The sequence below is a fragment of the Ruditapes philippinarum genome, unplaced genomic scaffold (assembly GCF_026571515.1).
Source record: "Ruditapes philippinarum isolate M1 unplaced genomic scaffold, ASM2657151v2 ctg2035_1_1_1_1, whole genome shotgun sequence".
Classification (NCBI taxonomy): Eukaryota; Metazoa; Mollusca; class Bivalvia; order Venerida; family Veneridae; genus Ruditapes; species Ruditapes philippinarum.
In genome coordinates this window covers 142,573-158,933 of record NW_026864042.1, presented here as the reverse complement: position 1 = coordinate 158,933, position 16,361 = coordinate 142,573, and the positions used below count along the sequence as shown (strand labels likewise).

At 32.4% G+C, this 16,361-nt stretch overlaps 1 protein-coding gene across 1 annotated transcript; it reads right to left on the bottom strand.

The window, feature by feature from the left end:
• Positions 1 to 921: 921 nt before the first annotated feature.
• LOC132724243 (D-beta-hydroxybutyrate dehydrogenase, mitochondrial-like) lies at positions 922 to 10,336 on the bottom strand. Its single transcript, XM_060709074.1, has 6 exons — positions 10,079 to 10,336; positions 3,437 to 3,637; positions 2,936 to 3,088; positions 2,414 to 2,607; positions 1,803 to 2,036; positions 922 to 1,118 (listed from the first exon to the last, which is right to left on the bottom strand). The coding sequence occupies exons 1-6, from the start codon at positions 10,290 to 10,292 to the stop codon at positions 1,008 to 1,010; spliced, it is 1,107 nt and encodes a 368-aa protein (XP_060565057.1). The 5' UTR covers positions 10,293 to 10,336; the 3' UTR covers positions 922 to 1,007.
• Between the last annotated feature and the right edge of the window lie 6,025 nt (positions 10,337 to 16,361).

The window sequence follows — 16,361 nt, the reverse complement described above, 5'->3', positions numbered from 1 at the left end:
ATGTGTAAATTATAAAATATATTATGTATATGAATGTTTACTTTTGCTGATGTAATAAAAGGTATTGCAAAATAAATATATGTTCTGTTATATGTTAAGGAAAGCAAACCAATATGCTGTAAGAAATAAAAAAAGCTTATTATGGAATGAAGGTAAAAAATCGGCTGTAAGTCGGTACCCGATATCGGCATCCGATATCGGCCCGACTTTGAGCCGGGTTGCACATCCGATGTCGAGCCGACTTCGGATGCCGATATCGGGCCGACATTGAAGATGATATCGGGCCGATATCGGTCCTATATGTAATGTTTGCTGGGTAATTACTGTCTTTGTTTTTCAAAGTTTTTGTAATGGCATGTTTGTATTAATGAACGTATTCCGGTCCTAACTTTAAAAAGGAATGTACTTAAATTATATCATTAATCATATTTCTTTTCTTCAAGTAAATTAACACTTGTTCTTTGTGATGGGACAATGAACATTTTTTTCTTAGCTGGGCTATTATCAAAGTTCTCATAATTTTATTCAACTTTTTTATGGAGTAAGTTTAATTTAGAGATACTTGTATACATCTTTAAAGCTTACATACACATAACAGATCATGCAGCACATCGAGTTGAAGGTTCTCAAGTAGGATTCCCACCTTTTTTTTTACATTAGAAACATGTCTGGTTGAAGGGCCTTTAGTATTCCCACGTTTCTATTCCACTAGATACAAGTCAATAGGACTATTGTATCCATCGAATAAAATTTAAAATATTTTGAATGATTTTAACAAGAGACTAAAACCTATATATTGAGGAAACCATGACTTAGATTAGTTATGAGAAACCTTAATTCATTTCAATAGATTTGTATTCTGGCCCATGAATTCATTTCATAAATTTTAAGCGACTTCAAAAGAAATGACATAATCAGTAACTGTTGTCAAATTTCTTTACTTTTTTAATTAATATTCACAATAACAATTGATGGAATTCTAATAACATCATATTACACTGAATGTATCAGTCTAGCTTTAGCTTCTTGTAGTCCGGGAACTTATCACAACCAGACCATTTTATAATGAGCCAGTCTGTCAGCCAAGTTGGAAGATAGTCGTAGTACCGGGCCAGGGTCTGAAAATACAAACATATAAAATATACTGTATAATCTGAATACTGTACAGCTCACTTAAACGTCGAACTCTGTATCTAATGATCAGTAAAACACAAATCAGTGTAATTTTGCCACGTATTTAAGTTAAACTTTAAGTGACACGTGGAGCCCCATGTTTGATGAATATATTGTTAAGCCCCATGTCCATAAAACAACCTGATATATAGATGTGGTTTCATTAAGTGTGAAATCAAGTTTCTGTTCCGGAATTTGACTATGAAACTTAGATTTTTATCCCACTTGATCATTGACTAACAAAATTTTAATTATAAAGTGACAGTGAGTCAATTACCAAGCAGAAAAAAGTTTTCGGTAAAAGTTAAAAGATATCGTTTACCAACAGTACTAGTGCAAGTAGCGATATACTTTTACTTGCTTGTAATTTAGGGAAAATTGCATGAAAAGTGCGATTTTGTTGATATTTCTCGTTGGTAGTATATGTATCTTTTCTAACGGTTTCATTATGAAATGGCACCGCACATATATGGTGAATGCAATCGGTACTGAAAATGTAAATAAATGTACATCTAATTATAGACAGAGGTATTATTAGGTTTAGGTTTTGGAAGTTGCTTATGAATCATAACAGCAGAATGAAAGTACTGTTATTGTCTGTGGATCATACAGTTAAACGAAATACACACTGTATCACGGTCAAACCAGATTCCCCCATCGACAAGATATCTTGTATGTGGGCGTTCACTAACGATAGCGTCTTCTAAAGCGTCTATGACTGGTTTAGAGGTTAAGGCATTTCCAGGTCCCCCAATTTTCTGTTTGGCAATTTCCGCGTCAACGTATTTTCTACCATATGTCTTGCGTACATCCTCCGTCGCTGCTTTCCACATCTCATCCGCCTCTTCTCTGTATCGGTCAAACTGAAGTTTCAAAAACAATATTTTTATGCTTCATTGGTGTATGCAATTGGCAAACTCCATAAGTCTTTCTATTGCTGCCACAGCTAGCCAACTCGAGAAAACATGGAAAGCACTGTTTATGATATATATTTAAGAAAACACTAGTGGGCAAGCATGGTAAATGTACATGTAAAAGACGCTGAATAACATGGTTTTATCAGAAGACGTTACACTGCTAATGAATGGACCATGATACCTCTGAAGAAATATGCGGTTCCAAATAATTTGAAATTACATGTAATATATTAACACTATTATAATGAGCAAATGACTTTGCCTGTGTAAAACTATATCTCTCTTCTCGGAACAAGTAGCAATTACAATTAAAAAGATCTTACAACATGTTCATTTAGAGATGAAGTGACGTTAGCATAAGAACCGGGTTCGATTATTGACACTTGAACACCAAACTTAAGCATCTCTAGCCTGAGACTATCTCCCATTGTTTCCAGTCCATGCTTTGTCACGTGATATGCTGAATCAGCCGGAAATGAAAACCGCCCCCTTACGCTTGATACAATTGCAACCCTTCCTGAAACACACGGGAAAAAATAGACGATTAAACATAATGTGATCACTTTAATTCAAAAGGGTTAAGATACCAATCTAGTCGTGCACATTGTATTAGGACGTTTTTTATTTATTAATCTATTTAGTTATTTATTTTTTTAGTAAATTCACTATTTCTCCTGGTGTTCTGTTGATCACGAGGCTTTATGACAATTAACATTTATCATAAATTTAATAATTCTAAAACTGAAACTTCAATGTTACTTATTGGCTAACTATTTTCTTTAAATTTAGGCTCACAACATACGACGTGTTTATTAGTCCAGTCACAAAACATGCCATCACCTCACCTTTATTTTTACGGACCATATAAAGGAAATTTCTGATTGTACGTATAGCACCAAAATAGTTGACATTCATGGCCTTCTTGTACAAATTGATGGTACACAATTCTACATCGCCCATGACGTTAAATCCGGCGTTACTTACAATCGCCCACAAACCTACATAAAAAGCATGGAAATAAAGTTAATATTCGAGACTTAGTCATTGGTATTCATGAATATCATTAGAAAGCTGGCGTAAATTTTGACATAAAAGTGGAATGTAATCTTTTATAAAAACTTGCTGCTCCACCATTTATCCATAAGGATAAAGAACAAGAAATGTTCATTTATGTTATGTATATAGGTAAAACTTTCTTCTTGAATATGAGATACAGATCTGTATGTTGATATAATGTAATTATGTCCCCGGAATAGTACGTGCAATTACTTATTTGAGATGAGTTTAATCCATCAGAAAGAAAGCTTTGCAGAAACGGCTTTTGCTTCATCTAAAGAATACCCTACCACTACTTGGTAGATGTTTTAAAACATAGCCATGTGCTTCTTGTACACTTTCATCTGATCCAAGATCTAGGGGAACAACATGCAGGCGTTTGGATGACGCTGCCTTTAATTTCTTAGCTCCGTCACCTTCTGGATGAAGACACCCGGCAAAAACTGTAAACTGTAGACTGTCCAGTCTTCTAGCCAGATCATGTCCAAACCCTGTAAAGACAATAATAGAACAATATGCGTCCCACTGGCGATGTTTTGTTCTGGATGTGTACACATTAATGCTGCTCTCTCGTGTCCCTTTTTATTTGCCACGTTTTTCTAATGGTCCAATACCAAGAGATACAGTACCAAAACATATATCAGAACTGAAATTAATTATCATTAATAATTTTAGTTTTACCCGTTTTTGCAATCATTCTGCATAACTTTAAATATGCTTCTGTACTTATTTTGTACTACAAGAGTGCGAGAGCAAGAGAATTTTTACATAACAATTCATTTTTAACACGTTACTTAAATTAAAAAAAAATACTATTGCTCTGTATTATAACTTAATTTATTGCAAAATAAATGTTTTTATGGTCACTTACAAGCTTGATGGTGGGTTCCATTAGGTCTTTAGTCATAGGTCGAAATATATTGGGTTCGAAAAAGCCGTACTAGTAAGTACACTAAGGTTATCGTTATGAGTAAGTACAATGTGATAATTGATGCGGATTAAGTCCGCCATTTTAGAAGAAGAAATAATTCATAACAATTTTCAATAGATTGCTTTTATACACGGTACTTATACTTTGTTTGATCGCTCATTAGTCAAGGAAGGTTACAACTTATCTGGCAATAGCTAACACTGTAGGAATGTTTGCCACAGTTTGGTATTTTGACTGTCTTTGTTTTCACATTTTTGTAAACAAAGGAATCTGTGTCTACAGTACGTTTTGCGATTGGATTACTGCATAATGTGTATAAAAACACCGGTGGATGTTTAACTCTTCAATTTTATGTTAGTAAAATGTCTATACTAATATTAGGAACATCTCATATACACTGGTTGGAACGATTTCTTCGACAAAAGGGTAACAAAGGTAAACGATGCTAGCCCGGCCCCAGATGTACATTTTCGAAGTATAAATGGAGGAAAGATTTACAATAAACACCACGTTAACTGTTGAGAACTGAGTGTATCAGAACTGCATCCAAAATGCTTTATCGTACAATTAGGTGGAAACGATATTGTTTCACTAGTGCATCACTGGAACTTCTTGTTTAGTGAATAGTCAACATTTTCGCTACATTTCAAGTTTGATACAACATTGTGGTGTTGCAGTTTATTCTCAGACCTAGGCCACGTTATTTATACCAGAGATACAGGAGATACAGTTGTTTAGGCAGTAGCGGATTTTGGGTATAGCGGATAACATGCCAATATTCCGGATCGACTACATAATAAGTACATACCAACAAGTGAAAAGTGAAATTTCCTGGATCTCAAGTGAAGAAGACAATTATTTACCTTACATCTTAGTCCCAAAGTGAACTTGGGACTGATATGAATTGTGGTTTAATGTGATAGTTATATATTATCAAATTATTGTAAGGACTATGTTTGCACATTTACTTGAAAATTGCTAGTGAAATATTTGTTTTTTTTATACATAATGTTCTTGCATCCATTATTGTTATTATACATTTATGAATTTAAATAGTTAGGAGGTAATAATGCCTTAATTTTAAGGTGGTTTATTCGACTTTAGTTGTAAAGTCCCTAAGAATTAGCAGTTTGTTAAAGTCCTTAATTGTAGGGAATACTTTAGTTAAATGTGCCTTAGTTGTAAGGTAATTGTTTAATGCTAAAATATTATTTTAGTAAAATACGCCTTAATTTTAAGGTGGTTTATTCGACTTAAGTCGTAAAGTCCCTAAGAATTAGCAGTTTGTTAAGTCCTGAATTGTAAGGAATACTTTAGTTAAATGTGCCTTAGTTGTAAGGTAATTGTTTAATGCTAAATATTATTTTAGTAAAATACGCCTTAATTTTAAGGTGGTTTATTCGACTTTAGTCGTAAAGTCCCTAAGAATTAGCAGTTTGTTAAAGTCCTTAATTGTAAGGAATACTTTAGTTAAATGTGCCTTAGTTGTAAGGTAATTGTTTAATGCTAAATATTATTTTAGTAAAATACGCCTTAATTTTAAGGTGGTTTATTCGACTTTAGTCGTAAAGTCCCTAAGAATTAGCAGTTTGCTAAAGTCCTTAATTGTAAGGAATACTTTAGTTAAATGTGCCTTAGTTGTAAGGTAATTGTTTAATGCTAAATATTATTTTAGTAAAATACGCCTTAATTTTAAGGTGGTTTATTCGACTTTAGTCTTAAAGTCCCTAAGAATTAGCAGTTTGCTAAAGTCCTTAATTGTAAGGAATACTTTAGTTGAATGTGCCTTAGTTGTAAGGTAATTGTTTAATGCTAAATATTATTTTAGTAAAATAAGCCTTAATTTTAAGGTGGTTTATTGGACTTTAGTTGTAAAGTCCCTAAGAATTAGCAGTTTGCTAAAGTCCTTAATTGTAAGGAATACTTTAGTTAAATGTGCCTTAATTGTAAGGTAATTGTTTAATGCTAAATATTATTTTAGTAAAATACGCCTTAATTTTAAGGTGGTTTATTGGACTTTAGTTGTAAAGTCCCTAAGAATTAGCAGTTTGCTAAAGTCCTTAATTGTAAGGAATACTTTAGTTAAATGTGCCTTAATTGTAAGGTAATTGTTTACTGCTAAATATTATTTTAGTAAAATACACCTTAATTTTAAGGTGGTTTATTCGACTTTAGTTTTAAGTCCCTAAGAATTAGCAGTTTGCTAAAGTCCTTAATTGTAAGGGATACTTTAGTTGAATGTGCCTTAATTGTAAGGTAATTGTTTACTGCTAAATATTATTTTAGTAAAATACGCCTTAATTTTAAGGTGGTTTATTGGACTTTAGTCGTAAAGTCCCTAAGAATTAGCAGTTTGCTAAAGTCCTTAATTGTAAGGAATACTTTAGTTAAATGTGCCTTAATTGTAAGGTAATTGTTTACTGCTAAATATTATTTTAGTAAAATACACCTTAATTTTAAGGTGGTTTATTCGACTTTAGTTGTAAAGTCCCTAAGAATTAGCAGTTTGCTAAAGTCCTTAATTGTAAGGAATACTTTAGTTAAATGTGCCTTAATTGTAAGGTAATTGTTTACTGCTAAATATTATTTTAGTAAAATACGCCTTAATTTTAAGGTGGTTTATTGGACTTTAGTCGTAAAGTCCCTAAGAATTAGCAGTTTGCTAAAGTCCTTAATTGTAAGGAATACTTTAGTTAAATGTACCTTAATTGTAAGGTAATTGTTTACTGCTAAATATTATTTTAGTAAAATACGCCTTAATTTTAAGGTGGTTTATTCGACTTTAGTTGTAAAGTCCCTAAGAATTAGCAGTTTGCTAAAGTCCTTAATTGTAAGGAATACTTTAGTTAAATGTGCCTTAATTGTAAGGTAATTGTTTACTGCTAAATATTATTTTTAGTAAAATACGCCTTAATTTTAAGGTGGTTTATTGGACTTTAGTCGTAAAGTCCCTAAGAATTAGCAGTTTGCTAAAGTCCTTAATTGTAAGGAATACTTTAGTTAAATGTGCCTTAATTGTAAGGTAATTGTTAACTGCTAAATATTATTTTAGTAAAATACGCCTTAATTTTAAGGTGGTTTATTCGACTTTAGTTGTAAAGTCCCTAAGAATTAGCAGTTTGCTAAAGTCCTTAATTGTAAGGAATACTTTAGTTAAATGTGCCTTAATTGTAAGGTAATTGTTTACTGCTAAATATTATTTTAGTAAAATACGCCTTAATTTTAAGGTGGTTTATTGACTTTAGTCGTAAAGTCCCTAAGAATTAGCAGTTTGCTAAAGTCCTTAATTGTAAGGAATACTTTAGTTAAATGTGCCTTAGTTGTAAGGTAATTGTTTAAAGTAAAATACGCCTTAATTTTAAGGTGGTTTATTCAACTTTAGTCGTAAAGTCCCTAAGAATTAGCAGTTTGTTAAAGTCCTTAATTGTAAGGAATACTTTAGTTAAATGTGCCTTAGTGGTAAGGTAATTGTTAAATGCTAAATATTATTTTAGTAAAATACGCCTTAATTTTAAGGTGGTTTATTCAACTTTAGTCGTAAAGTCCCAAAGAATTAGCAGTTTCTTAAAGTCCTTAATTGTAAGGAATACTTTAGTTAAATGTGCCTTAGTTGTAATGTAAGGTAATTGTTTAATGCTTAATATTATTTTAGTAAAATACGCCTTAATTTTAAGGTGGTTTATTCGACTTTAGTCGTAAAGTCCCTAATAATTAACAGTTTGTTAAAGTCCTTAATTGTAAGGAATACTTTAGTTAAATGTGCCTTAGTTGTAAGGTAATTGTTTAATGCTAAATATTATTTTAGTAAAATACACCTTAATTGTAAGGTGATAATTTTCAACGAGTTGAAATTCTTTTCTTAGTCAATGTTCCTTGATTTTAAGGAATACGAGTTCTTTTTCTTAGTCAATGTTCCTTAATTTTAAGGAATATGAGATAAAGCTTTAATTTTAAAGCCACTTTCCATATAGACTGTTCTGTTTTGTTATTTTATAAAGTTGTAGTATGAATTTTCTTTTAGTTTTTTAAATCATTTGTTATTTGTTGGTACCTTTCTATGCTTAAACATTTAGTATTTGTTTTATCAGATTGTAAATTCCTTTGCTGTATTGTTTCAATTTGTTTGCATGTAACTTTATTGCATAGATTGTAATATTTTTATGTTCAATCACAGTCATATATTACTATTTTACCAGTTAACACAACAATTAATTTTTCAATATATGCTTAATGTGTATTAATCATATAGTATTATCACATTAATATTTCTCTTATAAATTATATTAATGTCAAGTTAATTTACTCACTCAAGTCTGTTGTTTAAATCCAGATAATTATCATGCCTTTAAAACGAAATTGAACTCAATGATGGTATCCCAGATAATAACTGTAGGGTTTCCTATCCAAACATTGATACAGCTGTTTCATTAGTCAGAGCTTGTGGTCAGTATTCGTACATGATGAAAGTAAACATCAACAATGCTTATCGTATTGTTCCTATACACCCAGATGATTTTGATACTTCTTGGATTCAAATAAATGATAGATATTATTACTTTACCTATGGGTCTGGGCTATTCTTGCGCATTGTTTGACAGGATCAGTTCTGATATTCAGTGAATTGCAGAAAACAAACTTGGTTTATATAATTGTGCACACATTCTAGATGATTTCTTTTTTGTTGGGGACAATTAACAACTGTGTGAAAAAGGTTAACAAATTTTAATTGCTGGTGTGTTTTAGTTGGTTTACCAATTAATCATGCTAAAACTTGTCGGCCATGCAGAATCATGTCTTTTGTTGGAATTGAATTGGACTCGGTACTAATTATACGATTATATATATTTTTTAACGCAAACAGGACGTTTCGGCCCCAAACCAAATCGGCCCCAGTCGAAAAATCGGCCCCTGGACATTTCGGCCCTTTTCCGCGAGACGTTTCGGCCCCACTGTAGTGTATTGCTTGATTGATTAACAACAATAAATTTAATTACAATTAAACAATTATGACACTTTAATTCTTGGAATAATTATTTATTATCTTTTGATCTCTTGAACCATTTAGATATACGTTAATGTTTTTAAAGGTGTAACAAACAATAAAGGCCGGTTACTTACTTACAAAACAAACCACTAAAACTTCTGGATTAAGAAAGTTACTTACAATTTTTCCTTAGAAAACACTATCTTTTGATCTTAATTAAACTATACGTAATTTTTTTCAAAGTGTAACTTATTAACTGTTTATACTTTATGCTAATTGGCGGTATTGTTTTGTGTCTTGCTTCTTAATCATTCAAATAAAATATTATCTATATATGGTTGATAATTGTTTGTTTGTGTATTATATTTTTTTCAAATATAGTTTATGCTCTGTTCTGTTTGTATTGATTACTTTCCCCCTACTACTATAATAATCTGGTTTTTATACAAAATGATTAAATATATATATTAATTGATTAATTTTTTAATGAAATGCTATTAATATATCGGTTTAAAATACAGTACTTATTCTGGGGCCGATTTGGTAAAGGGCCGAAAGGACCTTTGTCAGAGTTAAATCGTATTCATATACGTGTACAGTGCGTTAACTGGAGTGCAGGTATAAGTTACCCGCACTTCAGAGCATGCCTATTGATTGGCTTATTTTTCTGGGGTTTACTTATTGTGACGGCAGAGAAAGAGAAAGCGATAGAAATATCATATTCAGATATGTTTGTTCATTGGTTTCTTTTTTCTGGGGTTTCATATTGTAACAACAGGGAACGTGGTTATATGTTTGACTTTGATAACACCAAAACACTTGCCCCTCATACTAATTAGATAGCCTCGTGTTTCGATGCTCTTTCTGTTACTTATTCAGCATTAAGTTATGTAGAATTTACATTACACCGAGCCTACAATACAATAAGAGAATTTTAAACTATTTAATTTAACATGCGGAATTCTTTTTTGCTAATATTTATTTCCAAAATTTAAAGTACGACATGTTAAAATATACCTGTATCACAACCAGTGATAAAAACACCTTGGTGCTTAATCTCTATTGTCTCTGTAGATTTTTTACGAATAACTTTCAAACATACATAAAGTGTAAACACTGATAACAAGTATGCACAAATCGATGAACTAACCACAGAATAGATTACAACACATAATGTTATAAAATACGTAAATTCAACAAGTTTAAGATCAATTAAATCCCATCCAGCCATAATGTCAAAGACTAGCTGACTACAAGTTATCAACGAATCCAGTAAGAAAAAAGTAAAATTTAATATACTTGCTTAAAGATAACGCATTTTAGGGTCACTAAAATTGGAATAAGGTCATTCTATTTGAAAGATATGAAACGCGCTCTTTAAGACCCGGTCACACCGCCCAAACTTTGTTGGAGCGTTCTTTGAACGGCTGGGAGAAGGGACGGAATTTCAATAAACGCTCGTCACCGTGCACAAAATGGGAAAAAATCGAAAACACGGGCGTTGCCTTAGCGGAGCACCTTTGAAGCCGGCGTTGCTATAGCGTTGGCTTAACGGTAGCGAGCGTTGGTTTAGCGGTGACCCGACCGTTGATAGAGCGGCATTCTGTGCATGCGAACGTTGACTCGGCGGAGGTTTAAAGTTGGTTAAGCGGTATCCCGCTTTTGACTACGGAGCTGTACGGAACCCTTCTTAGTATCCACTGTCTGACACACACAACTCTCTCTCCTCCTTCTCTTTCTTCTTTTGTCAACAGCTTGTTGCAGTCTGAGGAGGCTCTGATTCTGTTGCTGGACTAGTGCACCAATCACAGCAAGTCTCTCAGCATCCATGGTAGTGCAGTTTACTGTAACATTGAACAAACTCGATGTAAATGAGGTCTGCACTCAACTGCAGCTCGATTCAAAATTGGCTCCTGGTCTTTTTCTCCCTGTATTTATAGCCAAATTCTGGTCCTGCTCCGACACCTCCATACCGACGCCATCATCGCAATTGATCGCTGCTTCTTGCACCTCAGACAGGATTATCTACCCTTTACACCGGTGCTGGAAAACTCTGTCTTACACCCCCCATGTAAGACAAGTCGCGTGCTTTCAATGACGTCATTGACGCGCGCCGTTTATGAATGAATCGTGTTCTAAGGATGACGTCATTTTTCCGTTATGAATGAAGTTGTATGTTCATACGCTACTATAAGAAAAAAGTGCGTAATGAGAATATCAGTTTTCATGATTTCTGTTCCGAAAATAATTGACATGTAATATGCAAGAAAAAGAATCAAACACCGGCAATTGGTACAGACGGGAATATCTAGCTCTCGGGTAACTGTTTAGCGGAAACTCGGCAGAGCCTCGTTACCGCCGTAAACAGTTACCCTCGAGCTAGATATTCCGGTCTGTACCGGCAGCCGGTGTAAGATTCTTATATTCAACGCCCGACAACGTTCCAGCAATCCCGTTCCCGCTTGTTAAACGCTTACAACCGCTCTACAGAAGTTTGTGCAACGTTTCATCACAACCCGGGCCAATCTGGCGAAGCAACGGTGGTCCAGCGTTCAAGATTTTTGCGTTGGCCTAGCGAACCCAAGCGTCCATGACCTTGCGGCTTGCGGTGCCAAACTTTGACTGGGTGTTACTGTAGCGGTGGTGAACTTTGCCGGAGCGGAATATTTCCTACTCCTCACCGCTCGCAACATTTTGTGCAGCTCAAAACTGTCAGAGCGGTAACAATGACCATAAGCGGTGGCCGAGCGTATACGGCGTTGCTTTAACGGGGTCCAACTTCTTATGAGCGGTAACGAGCGGTGATGAATTTGTTACACCGCTCCAGGAACACCCCAGCAAAGTTCTTGCGGTGTGACAGGGTTTTACATATATAACAGTGTAAAATGTTTTCATATATAGATGTAAAGTCATTAAAAACGAGCTTAATTTTTACGCATGATTTCACTTACCGTATTTGAATGATATTGTTACTGCAGTTTGGGAAATGTAAAATGCTATCTAACTAGTACTGTATGGCATTCGCCAAACATATATATATATATATCTACCATTTGGAATTAATTTGAAAAGGATATAAACCAAAACAAAAAATATAATGGTGACCCCCATTTCCCCTACCCCCCCCCCCCCCATCTACAGTATATATTTGCATATAAATATAAACAACATACATACAATATACATACAATAAACCCATCTATTTTTCCAAAAATATTTTACCAAAAAAAATTTTACTACTTATTAATAAACAATTAAAACAATCTGTTACGAGGTAAAAGTTTTGTTTTCACATATTAAGTGTAGTTTAAGCAATTAAAGGATCTTATAATTGACATCTATTATTTTAATCATCTGTCAAATGTGTATTTCTATAGATAATTCCATGCTAAAATTTCAAAAACTATTTTAAAACCAATACATGTAGTAAAAGTTTTTTCTCTTTGACAAATAAATATATTTTTCAATTCTACAAATAAAATGTTCATATTTAAAATCTTTATTTTCTGTACCTAATATGAATGATTTTACAACAAAGAACATCGTCAAAATTATGTAAGTTTTCTCTAAGGTAAATTGAAATAGGCTTTGAATTTTCTGACATTCCCAAAATAAATGTAAAAGTGTTTCTTCACAGCATTTACAAAAAGTACACATTTTATTATCAAACAATTTTCATTTTAAACAAAAGTGAGTTTGTAGCTAAAGTTACTATGAATAATTCTTGGTTTGGAACCACTGAATATATGAATCTTTAGAACATTTGAAAACATAAACTAATATATATTAACTGCCCAATTAATGTTATTATCTTTAAACAGTGTTTCCACCTTTCTTGACTTGTTTAGGTATGTCTGAATTTTTAGCTATAATTTCATAAACATATTCTTATTGTTATTCATAGTTAAAATAGGTTTAACATAAACAGTTTATTATAGGATATTGAACATTAAGCAAAACTGTTACTAAATAAGAAATATTTAACTTTGCATGTACAATTTTTATTGCCTGTTTTTAAACTATGGATACTGTACTAAAAAGTTCACAGGTTTACCTGTGACCAGTTCTAAATATATCAAATTTACAAAAGTTACCCTGTTCATTATATAATATCTTTTTACAAAATCTGATTCCTTTATTATATAATGTCTGAATGTAAATATATCTAATTTCCTGCTAAAAAGTTGTGATTATAAAAAAGTGGCAATATGTAATACTTGCTCTATATTATCTATACAAAGTTTATCTACAAACACCATATAAGCTTTTAAAACATCAATCCAGAAAGATTTGTTATTTTTTACTAATAATCCAAATTACAAAACATTTTTCCAGTGTTAAAAAATTTTATCAATATTAAACAATGTGTTTACTAGCTTATACATTTACTTTTGCTATTACTAACATATCTTTTAAACCATTTCATCTTTAAACTATGTATATAACTATAAATATCAACCATGTTTAAACCACCTTCTATGTATGTTTTAATAAGTACTGATTGTTTTATTTTTGCCTTGCCTTCCCAAATGAAATCATAAAATAAGTCATTAAGTGTTTTCAAAAATACAGTATTTGGTGTTGGTAGGCTTGTGAAACAATGAGTAAATAAAGGAAGCAATATTGACTTAATAACAGCAATAGCCTCCCCAATGTTAATACCATCTGTCAAATCTTACTGCCGCGGTAATCAGGTCAAAAAATAGTACCTTGATTTTTTTCTAAGCTGACTGATCACTCATCACAGACATTTACAATATGAAAATATTTTCATTCTTTAATTTCATATCAGAATAATAATTCTCTGAAAAAATTAATTGATTTTATGTTTGTTATTTTTTTCAAAAATCACTAACTCCGTGACGTCAATACTGCCGCGGTAATCAGGTTTAGGCATACGTACGCTTCCTGTAATAAAATAGTTCTGGTATGAAAACCCTTCTACAATAATAAATTTTATCCAATAATTTTTTTAACAAAAGAAGCATAAAATGAAAAATTTATAAGTAAATGGCTTTTTATTAGGTAGCAATATTCTTTATTATTTTTTATAAAAATTTTTCAATTACTTCGCAGCGACCTAACTTTTTATGACGGGTCCATTAACTAGAACGTTTTGCAACACCAGTAGTCTCAATATCAATGCATGTTCTTTGTTGATATAAACCATCTAATAGTCCTTAATATTTTTTAAAGACAAATAATGGTAAATTGTCGCTTACATCAAGAGACATGGATCGTGCTTGCGTGATAACTAAGAAAACTAACTTATTAGTAAACCCTAGGAGGCTGTGACGCGGAAAAACGCTCATAAACCGCCATAATCATTATAGCTGTAAAAGTGAACAGTTTAAATTTGACAGAAATATGTTGGTCAAATATGTTATTAAACAAGGAAATAATTATTTCAGAAGAAAAGACGCAAAAGAATCAGTCAATCCAAATGAAAATGATCCCGTATTGTGGTAATTAGAAAGGTTTAATTCAATTCTAAGGGCAACGCATAATAATTTGATAGTCCATGTGTATTAGAATTCAAAATTTTCAAATACAGATTATGAGATACACATAAAGAAGTATTAAAATAAGAGGCTTAAAAAAACAACAAAAAACGCATATATATATATATAATATCGAAGACTTAACAGTTTAGCAATCGGGAATTCATCAAACATATCTTACGAAATTTATTTTGGAAAAAACGAATAATTTGCGGGGGCGCTGAAGTGATAATGTTATTTGAATAAAATCCATAAAAAAAACCTTATATGTTATGTTCTAAATAATCCGCGGCATAAGAAGGGAATTTCGTATATACTACAGAAAAATGTGTTGTTTTTTTTTTGTTTTGTTTTCCAAACAAAAAGTGTGTGTTGTTTTTAAGTTTATTTATATCCGGGGCCGGAATAACCAATATGTACCGAGATTATGAATCGAGGACGTTTTTCCAAAGCCCGAATCTTAACTGGTTAGCCCATTCTCGTTCGTTGGTGGTAAAGGAGACGACCATACTGGCAAGGGCATCAACTTCCTGACTGACGACAACAAAGCATCATTAGCGCCAACCTCCAGAGTAAGTCACGAAAGGACAACCAATCACGCTCTGGTACTTGAGATGTAACTGACCTTGACCTGCCGTGTGCATTCACCGGCGACGTGCACGGCCTCTGGAGGGATTTGGAAGAAGTTTCAACAAAAAAACTTCCAAAAACACGCTATTTATAACATTATAACACCATCATAAGCACTGACCGTCTTCGGGTGTTCTCATCTATTTGCCGGAATGGGTCGGACAGGGAAAACACTAACGTAATAACCGCACACGCCTTTAACAATAGATTTCCGCAGTTATATTTCAGTAGTGAAGGTTTAAAAAATACATGTAGAATCTTCTATTAACTACCATAAGTTTGGTTGAGTGTTGGCGGTAAAAAAAAGAAGATATAAACTTCCTGATCATATTTTCACTTAGGTTGATTCAACTTTGAATAAGCTTTTGCAGATATTTTATTTTTTCAAGAAAATATTTAGTTTTAATAAATATCCCGAAAGCCGTCAGTCAGCGACGATGGTAAAATGAAATGGGGAATAATTTTCTGACGTGATTTTATTCCAGATTTTGCTTCGGAAAGAAGACATTTTCTGTCCCGTAGAGCATGATATTAATACTCAATCACAAGACAGTATCTTATTATCTTCATTATGGTACCATGACATGTAAATATGTATAATTTTTTATGTCAAATAAAAATGTTGCATAACTTGAGTTGTTATTATCATTCATGATATTAAAAATGACAATTAAGTATTTATGATGACAGTCCTAGAATATTTTGATAAAGGAACAGTCATTGTAAAATGTTATTGTTATATCTTATAATGAACAGTCGTCATAACTTTCTGGTATGTCATTTATTATTGACAGTTTAGGTTTTTTCAAAAATTTGCAGGATTAGCAGTCCGAATGTAGACCTCAATGAAATGTTTTGGAATATTAACAAAATGAATAGTCAACCATATTAACCATAATATATGAATGGTTGAACACAACAGTATGGATAAATGACACATATGTGCATATCTTCTTATTTTGGTAATAATTGAAATAACAGCAACATTTTAAGGCAAAAAGAAAAAAGAAACTATAAAGTCTGAAAACATTCTGTCAATAGCCTCGCCCATCAAAGTACATTCAGTGCTTTGGAATTCCTATTGAGTTAATATTCTCTTTTTCCAGTGAATGATAGTATTTTTTACTTTTTGAAGTTTTTCATTTAAAATTTAAGTCCATCATTTTTTC